The 18054-nt window shown below is 45.5% G+C and overlaps 1 protein-coding gene across 1 annotated transcript in view; it reads left to right on the plus strand.

Annotated features, from left to right (window-relative positions):
• Positions 1-16969, plus strand: part of plxna2 (plexin A2) — a gene marked incomplete at its 5' end in the record, with an annotated part of 223411 nt that extends 206442 nt beyond the window's left edge. The window contains 6 exons of the mRNA XM_083768883.1: positions 76-175; positions 10267-10457; positions 12258-12427; positions 13299-13511; positions 14436-14586; positions 16695-16969. Of these exons, the coding sequence (XP_083625009.1) occupies positions 76-175; positions 10267-10457; positions 12258-12427; positions 13299-13511; positions 14436-14586; positions 16695-16790 (921 nt within the window). The 3' untranslated portion in view covers positions 16791-16969. The remainder of the gene's footprint in view (positions 1-75; positions 176-10266; positions 10458-12257; positions 12428-13298; positions 13512-14435; positions 14587-16694) is intronic.
• Between the last annotated feature and the right edge of the window lie 1085 nt (positions 16970-18054).

Genomic DNA, 18054 nt, shown 5'->3' on the forward strand with positions numbered 1-18054 from the left:
GATCTCGGGTCAGAATGGGTTAAAACATGACAGTTCCCCCCCACAAAATGATGCTATGCGTCTCTTCCCTCCCAGGTGTCGGACCGCTGTGTGGTGGCGCTGGTACCCAAACAGACCTCGTCCTACAACATCCCTCCCTCGGCCAGCATATCACGCACCTCCATCAGTCGATACGGTGAGTTCTTAAAACACTTTAACTGCTTAGTTGTGACGTAAACGTTCCGCCAGAAGGAATCCAACCGGCAACTGCTTCTGTAGCGTAATAGTTCCGTCTGATAAACTTTATTATTGAAATCAAACCGGATCGCTGATTTCTATTTTTGTATTATTATTATTTTTCCTTCTTTAGCGATCCTAGACCGGGTTGCGAAACCGTCACGCCTCCCATTATACAGGCTGACTAAAAAGCTGAATCACTTTGGATATAATTTGGATAAAACATGCGATGTTCTGAGGTCTTTTGCTGATTATCCGGTAATTATTTAGCATTAAGATGGACGCTCCAAACAGGATGTGTCAGTGGGAGTGTGTGCTTCATTGAAATGGGCTCGGCAGTCTGCGGTTTGGCTCTGCGTCCAGCAGGAGGCAGTATAATGGCTAATGGGTTGTTAAAGGCTGCAGTGCACACCGTGGCCACTTCTTCCTGACCGCGTATATATGGCCTCCACTCAAACACCAGATGGCGTTGTTGCCTGAATGCAGTGATTAGTTAACAGCGGGGCTGAAATGACGCCTGAATTCCATCCGACGTCGTCGAGTGTATTCCTGTTGTTGTATAAGTTGACATTTTGTCATGGGCCGTGCCACCACATTGTATCATTTATGTTGCGTGCGTGCGTGCGTGCGTGCGTGCGTGCGTGCGTGCGTGCGTGTCATTTCTAAACAAATCCAAATAGTCCAGGCAAAATAGCGTTTCAATCAAAAGTAATTGTAACAAAAGATTTTTCTTCACAGACCATTTCTATGAGGTCTCCAGAACAACATACTAAAAGTCCCAAGAAATCCCAGTTGGGGAAATATGTTTAATTGCATTAATCCAAAATGGCCGCCAATTGGGTTTATTTGGCCAATCTTGGAATACATTTTTGACCATCAGGTAATTTTAACAGATTTTTTTCTGCACAGACCATTTCTATGAAGTCTCCAGAACACCATACTAAAAGTCCTAAGTAATCCTAGTTGCAGACATATGTTTAATTGGCAACAATCCATGATGTCTGCCAATTGACACCATTATCAGAAATATTGCCATTCTTAGAATAAATTCCTGGCCAAGAGGTAATTGTAACAGGATTTTTTTCACCACGCATCATTTCTTAGAGGTGTCTAGAACAACATACTAAAAGTCCCAAGAAATTCCGGTTGCGGAAATATGTTTAATTGCATTAATCCAAGATGTCCACCAATTGAGACTATTATAAGAAAAATTGCCAATATTAGAATAAATTCCTGGCCAAATGCTAATTGTAACAGGATTTCTTTCACCACACATCATTTACTCGGCATCAATCCAAAATAGCCACCACATTATTATAAAATGGCATACATTTGAATGATTTTAAGTGATTTATTTTGGGACAGAGTGGTTAATACAAAATGGGTTGCAGTTTAATTGGATACAGCTCATAGTTATTTGTGCAATGTTTTTCACCATACCAATTGTTGGTTGACGAACTATATTACAAATGTATTAGTCAGAGTCCTACAAGAATTCAAGCTGCCGAGAGTATATCCTCTGTATAAAATTGGAAACAAATTAGAACCTGGCAACTATACCACCTACCAACTAAAGTGCTATCAAGTCTAGAGACTAGACTAACGGGGGAACCGGGGAACATCTCCTCAGACTCCATTGTCCCGGTGTTGGTACTTTGCGCTCCTGAGTAGTTATTTTGTACATCCACATATGTTAGTGTGGGACGTCCTTGTGATCAATGCCTGTGTATTGGTTCCCACAGCACCAATTTGCTGGCTGGCAGTTCTTGATGCCAATGTCCTGCTACAGGTATAGTCTCATTCTCCTGGCTGACATTGTCTGGCTCAGGGTGGTATCCCCTCATACTGAATTGTAGGCTATACAGTGCTGTGTTACTATTCGCCCATTGGGCCATGGCTCATTCGTCCATGACTGGTAACGTATGTGCCTGTGGAATGGGGAACCCGGGTTCATCTCCCGCCCCGGCCGTGGCTACATTGGTGGCAGCGGTGTGTATGGTTAACCTCTACAAGTATGTTCCCGCAGGCGACACAGACCTTTATAGTAGTCGGCAGCTCTGTCAGTCTCCCTGGGGTGGAGGTCCCCCAGTCAGTCGAGCCTAGCTCCTGGCTGGCACGCGTGGACGCGCTTCCAGGTGGGGCGGACAACTGTAGGCTATACAGTGCTGCGTTACTACTCGCCCATTGGGCCATGGCTCTTTAGTCGACTGGCTACAGAATCTTGTTGGTAACATGTTGAGAGACTTCTGCAGGGTTGACTTCAGGGTCCATTCTGGTGTAGCACCCGTCTAGATTCTAGAACCTTCTGGAGGGTTGGCTTCAGGGTCCATTCTGGTGTAGCACCCGCCTAGAACCTTCTGGAGGGTTGGCTTCAGGGTCCATTCTGGTGTAGCACCCGTCTAAAACCTTCTGCAGGGTTGGCTTCAGGGTCCATTCTGGTGTAGCACCCGTCTAAAACCTTCTGCAGGGTTGGCTTCAGGGTCCATTCTGGTGTAGCACCCGTCTAGAACCTTCTGGAGGGTTGGCTTCAGGGTCCATTCTGGTGTAGCACCCGTCTAGAACCTTCTGCAGGGTTGGCTTCAGGGTCCATTCTGGTGTAGCACCCGTCTAAAACCTTCTGCAGGGTTGGCTTCAGGGTCCATTCTGGTGTAGCACCCGTCTAAAACCTTCTGCAGGGTTGGCTTCAGGGTCCATTCTGGTGTAGCACCCGTCTAAAACCTTCTGCAGGGTTGGCTTCAGGGTCCATTCTGGTGTAGCACCCGTCTAGAACCTTCTGCAGGGTTGGCTTCAGGGTCCATTCTGGTGTAGCACCCGTCTAGAACCTTCTGGAGGGTTGGCTTCAGGGTCCATTCTGGTGTAGCACCCGCCTAGAACCTTCTGGAGGGTTGGCTTCAGGGTCCATTCTGGTGTAGCACCCGTCTAAAACCTTCTGCAGGGTTGGCTTCAGGGTCCATTCTGGTGTAGCACCCGTCTAAAACCTTCTGCAGGGTTGGCTTCAGGGTCCATTCTGGTGTAGCACCCGTCTAGAACCTTCTGGAGGGTTGGCTTCAGGGTCCATTCTGGTGTAGCACCCGTCTAGAACCTTCTGCAGGGTTGGCTTCAGGGTCCATTCTGGTGTAGCACCCGTCTAAAACCTTCTGCAGGGTTGGCTTCAGGGTCCATTCTGGTGTAGCACCCGTCTAAAACCTTCTGCAGGGTTGGCTTCAGGGTCCATTCTGGTGTAGCACCCGTCTAAAACCTTCTGCAGGGTTGGCTTCAGGGTCCATTCTGGTGTAGCACCAGTCTAGAACCTTCTGCAGGGTTGGCTTCAGGGTCCATTCTGGTGTAGCACCCGTCTAGAACCTTCTGCAGGGTTGGCTTCAGGGTCCATTCTGGTGTAGCACCCGTCTAGAGACTTCTGCAGGGTTGGCTTCAGGGTCCAGCATTCACTGCCATAGAGGAACAGACTCCACCGTTGCATAGAAGAAGCTGAGTTTGATCTCACAGGGGAGGTTGGAGGGAGATCCATACACTGACCATGCCGTTCAGGGACCTCCATGCAAGTGCCTTACTCACTTTCAGATCTTGCTCCGTTCAGTTGACCCATGAGCCCAGTTACTTGAAGTCCTTGACTTCCTTCAGCACAGTGCCTCCTGTTGTTGTCAGAGGTGGATGTTCTGGTGAGATGTTATAGGTGATAACCTCCTATAGCAGCGTGATCTTGTAGATCGGCTGTTTTTGGTGCACACAGTTTTGCAGCATGACCTCGTAGATCGGCTGTTTTTGATGTCATTTGCATGTTTTTTGGACAACATCTGTAGGAGTACTGTTGGAAAAAAGGTGTGCTTGTTCCACGTTGTCGGAGAGCAGGCTGATGTTGTCCGCATAGTCTAGTCTAGTCTGTGCGGACAACAGTCTGTCAGGACTACTTTGGTATGTCGTCTCGAGTCAAATGCCTTTGAAGTCAATAGAACTGAGTATTATTATTATTATTACTATTATTACTATTATTATTATCATTATATTGTAACTATTCTTATTTAGTTTCAGTTTTGGAAAGTAATTAATAGGTGAGTGGCAACTAAATTGTTTGTGTTTCTGGAAAAATGATAACGATTATTAATCTAACATTATTAATCTAACATTAATCTAACATTAATGTTAGTTATAAATGTAATGCCCATTTGGCTTGTTAGCTTATAACGAACAAAGTGCTAAACAAAATGATGATCGTGTATAGGCCTACTGATGGCAGCGTGTTCTATAGTCTAGATAGAACATGATAATAACAGCCTTCAGTTATATTGGTTCAAAATGGCTAAAATACACAGTATTGTATCTGAATATCCTCAGCTCAAAATATATTTGGAAGTCAATTGAAATCTCAGACGAATGAAAATTGTGCCCGTCATAATTTGGGTAAATATTAGCGCGTTTTACATAGGCGTTTTACATAGATTGTGCATTACATTCACCAATTCACACACAGATGGTGGAGGGAACCATGCAAGGCACCAACCTGCAGATGCAATCAGGGGTTCAGCGTCTTGCTCAAGGACACTTTGTCACTAACTCTGGGGGAGCCCAGGTCGAACTGGGAAACTTGCGGTTCCCATTCGGCCACACTACCTCTGAGCCTCTGCTGCTGAGCCACTAATTGGCAGACATCCTGCATGGATTGACGCCAATTAAACATATTTCCACAGCTAGGATTTCCTAGGACTTTTAGTATGGTGTTCTGATGACTTCATAGAAATGGTCTGTGAAGAAGGAAATGATGACCTCTTGGTATATGGCATTTTTTCCTGATAATAGTCCCAGTTAGTGGCCATTTTGGATTGATGCCAATTTAACATATTTCTACAACTACGACTTCTTGGGACTTTTAATATGTTGTTCTGGAGACTTCATAGAAATGGTCTGTGAAAAAAAACAGTTTCAATTACTTATTGGTAAGGAATTTATTCCAATATTGGTAATTGGCCATGCATTCTTTTGAGAATATCTTATTGGTGGACATCTTGTATTGATGCCAATGAAACATATTTCCGCAACTAGTATTTCTTGGGACTTTTAGTATGTTGTCCAGGAGACTTCATAGAAATGGTCTGTGAAGAAAAAAAATCTGTTACAATTAACTCTTGGTCCGAAATTTATTCCAAGATTGGCCATTTTTCTCATAATAGTCCCAGTTGGTGGCTATTTTGGATTGATGCCAATTTAACCTATTTCTGCAACTACGATTTCTTGGGACTTTTGATATGTTGTTCTGGAGACTTCATAGAAATGGTCTGTGAAAAAAAATCTGTTTCAATTACTTATTGGTAAGGAATTTATTCCAAGATTGGTAATTGTCTATGCAGTTTCTGAGAATAGTCTTATCGGCGGACATCTTGGATTGATGCCAATTAAACATATTTCCCCAACTGGGATTTCTTGGGACTTTTAGTATGTTGTTCTGGAGACCTCATAGAAATGGTCTGTGAAAAAAAATCTTTTGTTACAATTACTTTTGATTTTAGGTCCAAAATGAGCTAGAATGCCTGGACTAAAATGCCCTCTCCCTAAAGTGATGGCTGCTTGCAGCGGCTTTGTTTGCAGCCTCTCTCTCTCTCTCTCTCTCTCTTTCTCTCTCTCTCTCTCTCTCTCTCTCTCTCTCTCTCCCCCCCCCCCCCCCCCCCCCGACTGAATGTGGTGCAGTTTACTTTGCAGATCAGGCCTGGGCTCTGCTTGGGAGGCAGTGGAATGGAAGGGAGGGCATTGGGAGAGGAGAGGAGGAGGAGAGTGGAGGGGAGGGGAGGGGAGGGGAGGGGAGGGGAGGGGAGGGGAGGGGAGGCGTGGGGTGGGGTGGATTTAGCCGATTGTGAGGTATAATGGTGATGGGGTTGTGTTCCTGTTAGTTTTTTCTACGAAACCATTATAATGGAGATGGCAGACTGCGCCTTGGGCCAGGACGCAGTGGACTGACATATGCACACACACTCATAAGAACTTAAGTGCGCACGCACGCACACAGCCACGCACTCACGCACACATTAGCTCCCTGGGTTGGTGGCGTCACACGGTGTGCCACAGGGCGCCCCCATCTGGTCGTATAATGCCAGACATGCACGGTATAGGGCCACGGGGCGACTTGTGATTGCTAATTGTTCGCTGTGACCGATACTTTGGCACAAAATGGAGAATGTGAGCATGCTGGGTAATTATACTGTACCAGGACAGGAGAAACTCCTTGCCTTGTTGCTACCTAGAAACATGAGACAATAATACTATACCACCTCCCGCCCATGATGAAACCGGTCCATTGCAGGAGATAAGAGAAGGAAGGATGGAATGGAGCCACGAAGAAGTCTTTTTTTTTATGTAAGAGAAGACCCCCCCCCCCCTAAACTGTGCACATTATGAAGCTGCCACGTTAATTCTCCTCACTTAATGCATTCACTCTCACACCTAGAGACTATATTTACATGCTCACGAATCCAAGTTGCTCATCATAGTTTATGGTTATACCGGGAGGGAGGAGAGGGTGGGACACACTACTACACACACACACACGCTCTGCAGTCTGCTTTATTACAAAGAGCACAGTGCTGAATATTTTACCAGGGGGTCATGAATTCACAATGAGCCATAGAGAAGGGACAGTCTAAGCTCTCTTCTTTTTTTTTAGTTTAGTTCAGTTTTTAGTTTAACTTCCGTCGCATTGGGGGAGCTCGCACGGCCCAGTGCTGCAGTTACTTTGTGCAGTGTGTGTGTGTGTGTGTGTGTGTGTGTGTGTGTGTGTGTGTGTGTGTGTGTGTGTGTGTGGCATAAGGAAGCATGACCGGGGGTCCCTTCATCAATCACACGACCGACGACCGGCACAGCAGCGAGCAACAGCTGCACCTCGACAACCCGCTGATTGATTCATATCAATTTAACGTTCGGCACTTAGCATCTTGCCGCTAATTTATACATCCGCGCCGCCGCCACAAGCCCTCGAGCACCGAGATTCACCACCCAGCAAACACACACCCCCACCTGCACCTACTCCAACACATTATCCCATTTTGCGCGGGAACCCCTTTTGGTGTTAGCATCGTGCTATGCTTTAGCTATTGAAAAATAGCAGATCTACAAGCTCATAGCGCGCCACCGAGTGGCGCGCTACGAGCTTGTAGGTCTGCTATTTTTTTAAATCGAAGAACGACTTACATGGAAACGTAGCTTTTTCAGAAAACTGTCAGGATGTAGAAGACATTTTTAGAATCTGATCTCAGGTCAGAATGGGTTAAGTATGGGGGTGGGTGGTGGGGGGTGGGCCGGGGGAAACGAGGCCGCAGAGCAGCCGAGCAGCAGGATATACCGTCGACTGGATTAAACTGGGGATTTGAGACCTTGATCTGCGCTGTCACGTGCACGTACACACGCACGCACGCACGCCCACGCACGCACGCCCACAGCCTTGAGGTCTTGTTTCCCAGGTGCCCCGCCCCCCCAAGAGAGACACGTTATTGGCCTGGTTGGGGGGTATGTGGGGGGGGGGGGGGGGGGGAGGGGGTAATGGTAAGTGGGGTTGACGGGGGGCTTTATTTGCTCGTCTGCGCCATGGCCTTTGAAGCCGACAGTCAGATCCTCAGCGACTCCCAGAAAGCCCCCCCCCCCCACAAGGAGACACCTGCTAATTAGAGAGAGAGAGAGAGAGAGAGAGAGAGAGGGGACCAGCGTGTCATCCATCCGTGTCAAAAGGAGGACGAGAAAAACGAGAGAAGAGAGGGATGATCGGCCAGAAGGACAACTGGAGGAGGGAGGATGGCTGCAGTGCAGCTTAACATATTACAGATCTTTTGATGCGTTGATTAAACGGGTGCGACTGAGGCAATTTGGACGTGGTGGCGCCGCTGCCGGTGACAATGAGGTCGCACGCACGTCGGGGAGGCCAATTACGGCATAGCTTTTTATAGGAGGATCCAGGTCGACGAAGCCGCCGCCACGTCTCACTCAGCGCAGAATGCAGACGAGGATTGGTTTGCACTGAGAAAGAGAGAGAAAGAGATAATGATATGAAATGAAAGCGTGCGAACGTGGGGGGAGAGAATATATAGGGGACTCTTTCCTTTTTCACATCTATAGCTCTCTGATGAGCTATCAAGACGAGAGGCCAAAAACAGTCTTTTCATCCATCATGGACACTGTCCAGAACTTCAGCTCTGTGTAGAGCACACTGCTGCCCCCGTCATTACCGTAGCGATAAGAAGAAATTATCCCGCGCTGCAATTTCTTTCGCAAAACTCAACTCAGAGTAACATAAGCTATAGGGCTCCGTTATTAGAACAAGTAAGACGCGCAAACGCGGGAAGCGAACGCAGCTCGTAAATGGCAATAACAACAATTAGAATAAATTACATACTTTTTTAAGGTTTTCTTTTTAAAGTTCTCTTTGTTGTGTTTTTTTAAGATTTTATTTTTAAGTTGTTTTTTGAAGTTAAGTGTTTTTAAAGTTTTTTATTTAAGTTAAGTTTGTTTGTGTTTTTTTAAGATTTTATTTTTAAGTTAAGTTTTTTGAATGGCCAAGTTGCCAACCTTAATAACATCTTATTGTGCCTTGGGCCAGCTTTGGCTGACTTTTTGAATGACAATAGAATAATGTGCGATATGACCACAATGTCACGAAATATCTCATTTTAAAGCTGCATATCTCTAGTTTACACAGAAAAAAAAAATATGTTCCTAGCATGTTCCTTCGTTTACTTATAAGCACTTTAGTACACCTTGGTTTGACTTATCACTGAAACCAAGGTCTACTAAAAAGCTTATAAGTAAACGATGGAACAAGCTATAATCATAATTATTTTTTCATTGTAAAGTAGTGACTTGGAGCTATAAAATGAGACATTTCGTGACATTGTGGTCATATCTCACATTTTTCGATTGCCATTCAAAAAGTCGCCAAATCTGGCCAATGCTGGCCAATGCCCCATTTCTTAATTCGTCATTTTAATGCAATAAGAGGGATCAGCGATCTAAATACAATACATCAACTTTTACTTTCGATTTCAAAGTAATACCCAGAGGTTCCACTTGATGGCAGTAACGTTCCATTATTCTGATTTTGACAAAAGTGTTAAATCTGGCTAAATCACTTCCTGTCAAACGAGGTAAACAAAGGAAGCTAATTTGACCCCTAGTTTATAGCTTGGTCGTCCGGATTGCTAAACTAACATTAGCTTTGTCATAACTTAGTCAGATTAAGCTTAAAAACGGCCAGGAACATCCCAAAATATCACATTTTTTGCCGCGGATCACATAGAGACGGCGCGCGTGCACGATAGTGCACGATCGCGCGGGTTTCGGACGGTTTTTGGTAGATTACATAAAAATAATTAAAAAAATGTCAAACAATTGCAATATTTTGTTATAAAAAGACGTACTGACAGGGCAGTACGTCTACTACGCAGATAACGTCATTGGCTTGGAGGGATTTGTTGATTTACTACGTCAATTAACATGGCAGTCTATGGGCTTGACATAGACTTGGCAATCAGGGGGTTTAAGGGTTTTTAAAGGGTTTTTTTAAGTTAAGTTTTTTCTTTTTCATTTTAAGTTAAGTTATTTTTTTAAGTTTAGTTTTTTTTAAGTTAAGGTGTGTGTGTGTGTGTGTGTGTGTGTGTGAGTGCGTGCGTGCAAGTGTGTGTGTGTGTGTGTTTTGTGTGATACAGCTGCGCCCTCTGGTGGCGGGCGGGTGGTGTCACAGCGGGACAGACACACACAGACAGACATGATCTGCAGCGTCTCATAGTTCGTGCTCATTGCGTTCGCAATCACTGCGTTCGCAATCACTGCGTTCGCAACAAGCTATACAAAGAAGCAGAAGTGGAAATGAGAGAGAGAGAGAACCGCAAAGGGAGGGATGAGAGTGTCTTTGACTAGACACACATACACACGTATAATATACGTGCTTCCGTATGTGTGAGCCCATGTTTGATCAATACGATGCAGTTGCCTGAGGGGTGGGCTTAAGGTAACCGCTGTCATTTAAAGCTCTGCCTCTCCCTTCCTCTCTCTCTCCCCCTCCTCCCTCCCATTGGACAGACTCATCGTTCCGCTACACGGGCAGCCCCGACAGCCTGCGCTCGCGGGCCCCCATGATCACACCGGACCTGGAGAGCGGGGTCAAGGTCTGGCACCTGGTCAAGAACCACGAGCACGGAGACCAGAAGGAGGGAGACCGCGGGAGCAAGATGGTCTCCGAGATCTACCTGACCAGGCTGCTGGCTACGAAGGTATATACCGAAATGCTATATACACCGACCGTACACCACACCCTGAGGGGGGGCTGTATTTTGCGTGTCTTATACTGTAAGTACCAGGTCTTATTACTTATAACTTAAGACCTGGGAGGGCGTGATCAATGCCATTTGGCTATTCTGAGTGGCCAAAGAGCATTGATCACGCCTCCAGGTCTTAACCCATTTTCACGATTTTTTAAAAATAGCAGACCTACAAGCTCGTAGCGCGCCACTCGGTGGCGCGCTATGAGCTTGTAGATCTGCTGTTTTTCAATAGCTAAATTATAACAATGTTTAAAACACCGAAAGGGGTTCCCGCCCAGAATAGGTTAAGTCTTATTACTTAACTTAAGACCTGGGAGGCGTGATCAATGCCATTTGGCTATTCTGCGTGGCCAAAGAGCATTGACCACGCCTCCAGGTCTTAAGTTATAAGTAATAAGACCTGGTACTTAAGACACGCAAAATACAGCCCCCTGTGAGTCAAAGATGTTGCGTATAACTTCTTGTGTAGGGTTAGGGTTAAAGACAAAAAGGTGACAGGGCTTTTGCAGTGGTGGCTCCTACCTTGTGGAATGCCCTGCTCTTGCCTTTTCATTTCATTCATTTTTTTCATTTTCAAGTCAGTTGACATTTTTACAAGCAGTTTAAAATGTACTTACTTACTAGAGTACACTGTGTAGATACCTGCGGTTCTCAAAGTTGGCCCTCGGGACACCAATGTGCCCTTTGGAAATGTTGTTTTCTGTACAAATACATCTCACATTACATTATTATGGCAACCGGAGGTGCCACGCACTGCACAAGGTGCCCTTTTTTATCACTTGAGCGCCTGCCCCTCTAAATGACGCCACTGCCCCCAGTGGTCCCTTTAAGGTGTTCCAGGGGGGGTCCCCAGCCAAATGATTAATCATTAATACCGTAGTTATAGGAATCAAAAACAGACCCTTGTGGGTGTGTAACTCTGAGAGTGTACAAATGGAACCAAATGAATCCTAATGCGTCCATTCGGTTCCATTTGTACACTCAGAGGTAAATGAACACAGATGCTATATCGTATTTGTGTGTAGATTAGTGCTAATGCTAACATTAGTGCTAACCAGCACCGTTCAACACCTAATAAAAACAAATAATTCAGCCGCTCCGTTCTCCCAGAGCGCTAGCAAACTCGGTGGCTATAGGCTAGCTAGTTTCTTGGGACATTTGTGGCCGTATAGTGACTACATCTGTCATTAAAGAAATATATTCTTTCAGCGATTTTCTTAGTTTTAAGGGTAACTGTGGTGGAATTGCAATATTACACTCGAGGGTGTGGGTTTAACGTGATTATTGCCACGACAGTGATGCGGTCAGGAACGAGACGAAGTCGAGTTCCGCGAGCATCACTGAAGTTTCACTCTCGTGTAATATTGCTTAAATCCCATTCTGAACGGGAACCCCTTTTGGTGTTGGCATCATGTTATGCTTTAGCTATTGAAAAATAGCAGACCTACAAGCTCATAGCGCGCCACCGAGTGGCGCGCTACGAGCTTGTAGGTCTGCTATTTTTGAAAAATCGAAGAACGACTGACATTTTTTAGAATCTGATCTCAGGTCAGAATGGGTTAATCAGACCAGTGTGTGTCCAGTGGAAACCTCGTATGAATCTGATCTCAGGTCAGAATGGGTTAAATCCCTAATGCATATCAAACTAGGGATCCTTTACATGAAAAAGGTTTGAGAACCACTAGGTATATATAGACATCATCTTATGTATTATCTACTGATGGATAAAACACATTTTGGCACTCTCAGGGTACGCTGCAGAAGTTTGTGGACGACCTCTTCGAGACGCTCTTCAGCACGGTGCACCGGGGGAGCGCTCTGCCCCTCGCCATCAAATACATGTTCGACTTCCTCGACGAGCAGGCGGACAAACATGGCATCCACGACACGGACGTACGCCACACATGGAAGAGCAACTGGTGAGAGCAGACACTATAGTGTATATGCACAGTATGTTATGTTGGCATTGTTAGACGTATACCTAAACCCATCATGTTATGCTTTAGCTGTTGAAAAATAGCAGACCTACAAGCTCGTAGCGCGCCACTCTTTTTGCTAGAATCGTGAAAATGTGTCACAAATCTTTGGGTATAATATGTTATTTCAGAAGACTTTTTTTATTTATTTCGACGTCGGGCCTAAGCTGGGCTAAGCTTTGTGTGAGTTTTTGTTTTATTCATCTTCTTGTGAGACACGAAATCCACGTTATTTTTTTCGTCTCTGCGCAGCATAACTGCTTAGCGCCCTCACCATACGGTTAGGTGCTGACTAGGCATGTAACGATATATCGTATATCGATATTATATTATATTATATAATGTGAGCCGCAATCATATTCCATCATATTCACGTGCTTTTGGAGAGAAATGAGACAGACAGTCACTTTCAGTAGTAGAGGCCTGCAGAGGGGAGCTGTATGTGTCAATTATGTTCCTGCACCGTCAAATAGGTCTACATCTATCCTAAGATGCCGTCAAAGAAAAGAAGAAATGTGAACTCGAGCTAGGTTTTAAACATGAAAGCATGTTTACAGCTGTTGCACAGAAATTAAGTAATTGTACATGAAAAGTAATGCTACTTTTGCAATTTAAATAACAATTGTGAAAAAAGTTTGGGGGGGGATAAATCATAAAAATAAAAATAAATCGGTCATTTGTCTGGAAAATAATTGTGTTGAAAATATCGTGAAAAATCGCGACGGTATCGTGAGTTGAGTGTATCGTTACATGCCTATAGTGCTGACCTTGTTTCTCTGCATCCGTTTCTGTCCACCCCATTCTCTCTCTCCAGCCTTCCGTTGCGCTTCTGGGTGAACGTGATCAAGAACCCTCAGTTTGTGTTCGACATCCACAAGAGCAGCATCACGGACGCCTGTCTGTCCGTGGTGGCGCAGACCTTCATGGACTCCTGCTCCACGTCGGAGCACCGCCTGGGGAAGGACTCCCCGTCCAACAAGCTGCTCTACGCCAAGGACATCCCCAACTACAAGAGCTGGGTGGAGCGGTAAGAGAGGCATAATAACTCTGTTATCGTCCAGTTTTCTGACCCGAGATCAGATTCTAAAAAAAAAAAAAATCTTCGAAGTCCTGACAGTTTTCTGAAAAAGTCGTTCTTTTTTGATTTTTCAAAAATATCAGACCTGCAAGCTCGTAGCGCGCCACTCGGTGGCGCGCTATGAGCTTGTAGGTCTGCTATTTTTCAATAGCTAAAGCATAGCGTAATGCTGACAGTTTTCTGAAAAAGCTATGTCTCTATGTCAGTCGTTCTTTTCGATTTTTCAAAAATAGCAGACCTACAAGCTCGCTATGAGCTTGTATATCTGCTATTTTTCGATAGCTAAAGCATAGCATGATGCTAACACCAAAATGGGTTGTTATTGTAAAGCACTCTATCATCATCATCATCATCTTCATCATGACCTTCCACACTAACCAAAGTGTCTTAAAAGCTTTCCTTGTCCCCAGTTATCCATATAATACCTCTTTATAACTGTCTTAACAGTTTATGCCTGCGTATACTTAAATTAGTATCTATGCTATATTACCTTGTGCAGTAGACAGGAAACAGTGATGTGTGTATCACTGTTTTTGTCACACTGTGTGTGTGTGTGTGTGTGTGTGTGTGTGTGTGTGTGTGTGTGTGTGTGTGTGTGTGTGTGTGTGTGTGTGTGTGTGTGTGTGTGTGTGTGTGTGTGTGTGTGTGTGTGTGTGTGTGTGTGTGTGTGTGTGTGTGTGCGTGCGCTTGTGCGTGTGCGTGTGCGTGTGCGTGTGCGTGTGCGTGTGCGTGTGCGTGCGCGTGTGCGCTTGAGCTTGGGAGAGCACTGAGCCTTTAACTTTCCCCTCCCGTTCCTACAACGTTAGACCTCTTTTCGAGACCTGGCCCTTCTTTAAGCGTGGCGTCCTTGTGTGTGTCCTCATGTCCTCCCAGGTACTACGCCGACATCAACCGCCTGCCGGCCATCAGTGACCAGGACATGAACGCCTACCTGGCGGAGCAGGCTCGACTCCACTCCACGGAGTTCAACATGCTGAGCGCCCTCAACGAGATCTACTCCTACGTCAGCAAGTACAGCGAGGAGGTGGGTGTGTGGGTGGTGGTGCTGTGCAGCTGCAGCTCGTCAATGCGGGACCAAAAGGAATGTCAGCAGCAGAGAGAGAGAGAGCTTCAGAAAGCCCAGAGGTCTAGTTAGTTAGAGCTGTGTGGCCTGATGGGGGGGCTCCGTGTCTGATGTGGAGAGCACAGACGAACGCTCTCAGCAGGCCACTCTTATCTGCTCCCCTGAGCCGTGGTATATTTATTTATGTAGGGTTATGTCATGGGCGGAATGGCAGAAAGCGCACATACGGTACGCACGCACACACGCACGCACACACGCACAAACAAACGCACATTGTCAGATCACTGAAAGCATAAAAAGGGAACGGCGACAGAGAGGGTGTTTATGGAGACATTCTACCAGGCATGTCTATACTTCCCCACTGGGAAACATTACCCTGACCTTTGTGTCGTTACTCCCTCAGTGTCTCGCTTTCTCACTTTCTCTTGCTTTCTCGCTCCCAGTATTGACCCTGTCAGCCTTCCTTGAACTGTGACTTCTCTCTCCCCTTTAAGCACGTATTTTAAGGAAGGTTTTTAAAGAACTTTTCAGGGGGGGGGGGGGTTATGAAAAAAGTAACTATATGCCGACTGTCTACTGTACATAGTAAAATCCTCTAAAATCCTCTAAAAATCCTCTAATTCTCTAGCTCTCTCTTGCAAAACGTGCAGACATAACAAAAGCACTCAGCGCGCACACACACACACACACACACACACACACACACACACACACGTGCGTGTGTCCTCTGTCTCTCTCTCTCCCAGCCTAAAGTACTTAAATGTCGTTGACACGTGTTTGTTCCTCCTGCTCAGTCGTTCTCACATAAGGCTGCGAGGCGCGGCGGGCTAACCGGGCCAGCACATGGAACTTGAATGGATTTGGGGAGAGGGCACCTGCATTGCACCGCTGCTGCGGATGAATAATAGATTGCCATTGAGGGTCCTGATGATGAGAAGGAGAGGAAGGAGGGGGGGGGGGGGATGTGATTGGAGAGGCAGAAAGCACCGCCGCAACCCAGACATCTCCTAGGCTAACTGTTTCATTGTTGAGTGGTGCAACCACTCCAAGGAACAGCAATGTCCGTGTTCACCTATATGTGACTATGTATGTGACTACTGTCACTTTAATGAGTACCAGTAGGGGCGCTGTTGTGCCAGAAACAGAGAGAGAGAGAGATAGAAGGGACGATGTTGCACCACTCAGTTCACACGGGTGTGATTATTTATTTATTTTTGAATGAAAAGGGAGTGACTGTCACGTAAAAATGTAGATCTGCTATATTCGCTTTGAAGTCATATGAGAAATGTGGGCCCCAAATCGGTTTTGAGTGGTTAACTTAAGTCTCTCTGTAGGTTTTCTTGGAGCTAGAGAGGTGCACATGAACCATCCACTGTACCAGGTTACCATAACTATGCATGTACTATTATTACTTTTCTTCTACTTTCGTGACTGACCGAATTATAACACAACAACAGGCTGGATTTTACATTCAGAATGAAGTTCAGATAATGTGATCAACTCGAATTTCATCACATTAATGTTGTACCGTTCTCTTTGACAATATGTAATTATGTATTGCCCTTCCCTAATGTCTTGTGTAGGGAATACAAAATAAAACTAATAATAATAATAATAACAATAATTGTGCCCAAATGTCATTTATAGTACCTTAAGATTATGGTAAAATAAAAATGTCCTACAGTAATTCCTTTATTGTATTGATCCACTAAAAGTTATTACAAGATGTATTGTAAATGAAGATCATCATTGCGGCATCAAGTCAGATGTTGGTCTGAGGTTTTTAATTAACCCATTCTGAACGGGAACCCATTTTGGTGTCAGCATCATGTTATGCTTTAGCTATTGAAAAATAGCAGATCTACAAGCTCATAGCGCGCCACCGAGTGGCGCGCTACGAGCTTGTAGATCTGCTATTTTTGGAAAAATCGAAGGACGACTGACATTTTCAGAATCTGATCTCAGGTCAGAACGGGTTAATCAGACCAGTGTGTGTCCAGTGGAAACCTCGTATGAATCTGATCTCAGTTCAGAATGGGTTTTTAAGAGACTCGTCTCTCTCTCCCCAGATCACGGCGGCATTGGAGCAGGACGAGCAGGCCCAGAAGCAGAAGCTGGCCTACAAGGTGGAGCAGCTCATCTCCGCCATGTCCCTGGAGAGCTGAGAGAGAGCCCAGTGGACCTCAGAGCTCCACCAGGACAGCCCAGAAGAAGGGTCCCCGACATGACATGACCATACCTCTCAGTGTGTATAGGAGCTGGAACCATGTTGGACCGGACCTGAGGCCTCTATATCCTACGGACAGACGGACAAGACAGTCCCCGACTGACACACACACACACACACACAATCGACTGCTTTCCGGCCCCTCCTTCAATGATAACACCAGCCCTGAGGGCCCCAGACCCTGGACCTATAGAGAAGCCCCCACTGGAGCTTATAGAGCTGGTGTTGTCATAATATGGAAGGGATAGCTCAGCAACTGCATACGCAGGAAACAACATGGCTTTTTTTTTTTAAGTTATTTTTACTTTTGTTTGTTTTCTCCTCTCCAAGGAGAAGTTCTTTCAGCTTTGCCTGGACAGTGTGTATGGTATGCAACATGGGTGCGTTTGTGTGTGTGTGTGTGTGTGTGTGTGGGGGAAATAAATCATTTATCCTCCACTGTCTGCGACTCGCATCTGAAAGTGAAATGGACTCAAAAGAAAGAGACAAAAAGCATCCCGTCGCGGCCAATATCGTTGCATAGTTAGCGTTCAGAATTTTATTTTTGTACGACGTATACGTTGAAATCCTATCAGTTGTAGTTTTAAAAAGTCCACAGCCCCCCCCCCCCCCCCCCCCCCCCTGAGCTTTGATATTTAAAAGACATTATGGACCGTGTCAGAGTGAGGGTCGGGTTGGGGGGTTTTGGGGCGTGTTTTGGGGGGGGAATGATAATACATGGCATGGCTCACAACTTTTCTTGCTCCCTGTCCTCATCGGATAGGATCACAGGTTATATAAGGACTGCTGCTTCACGTGACATTGACAAAGAACCTTCCACTTCTTTATCCAGGGGGAGGAAGTGTATACAGGAAATCATGAAATGATGTCCTCGTTCTCGTCGGAAGTCAGTGGAACGCCGCTTGGGAAGTGGAGGGGGACAACCAGCATGCTCGTGGCGGGCACCTTAAAGACTTTAGCGTGTCCTGGTAATAATGTATGGTGTAGTTTAGGCTTAATGACCTCCGACCAGCATCACCGCTGGCGTTTCAAAACTTTCCTCAGCAGTGTAGGTCGTCTGTGTATGTACCGGTTGATACTTGTCAAACAATGTATGTGAATTTTACAAATGCAGATGTATCTTTTGTTGGTCTGTTCATTTTTTTTTTTTTTTTTTTTTTTTTTTTTGGGGGGGGTTTTTGCAAACAATTTGGGTTTCAGTT

The sequence above is a fragment of the Protomyctophum parallelum genome (genome assembly GCF_964188405.1).
Source record: "Protomyctophum parallelum genome assembly, chromosome: 7".
NCBI lineage: Eukaryota > Metazoa > Chordata > Actinopteri > Myctophiformes > Myctophidae > Protomyctophum > Protomyctophum parallelum.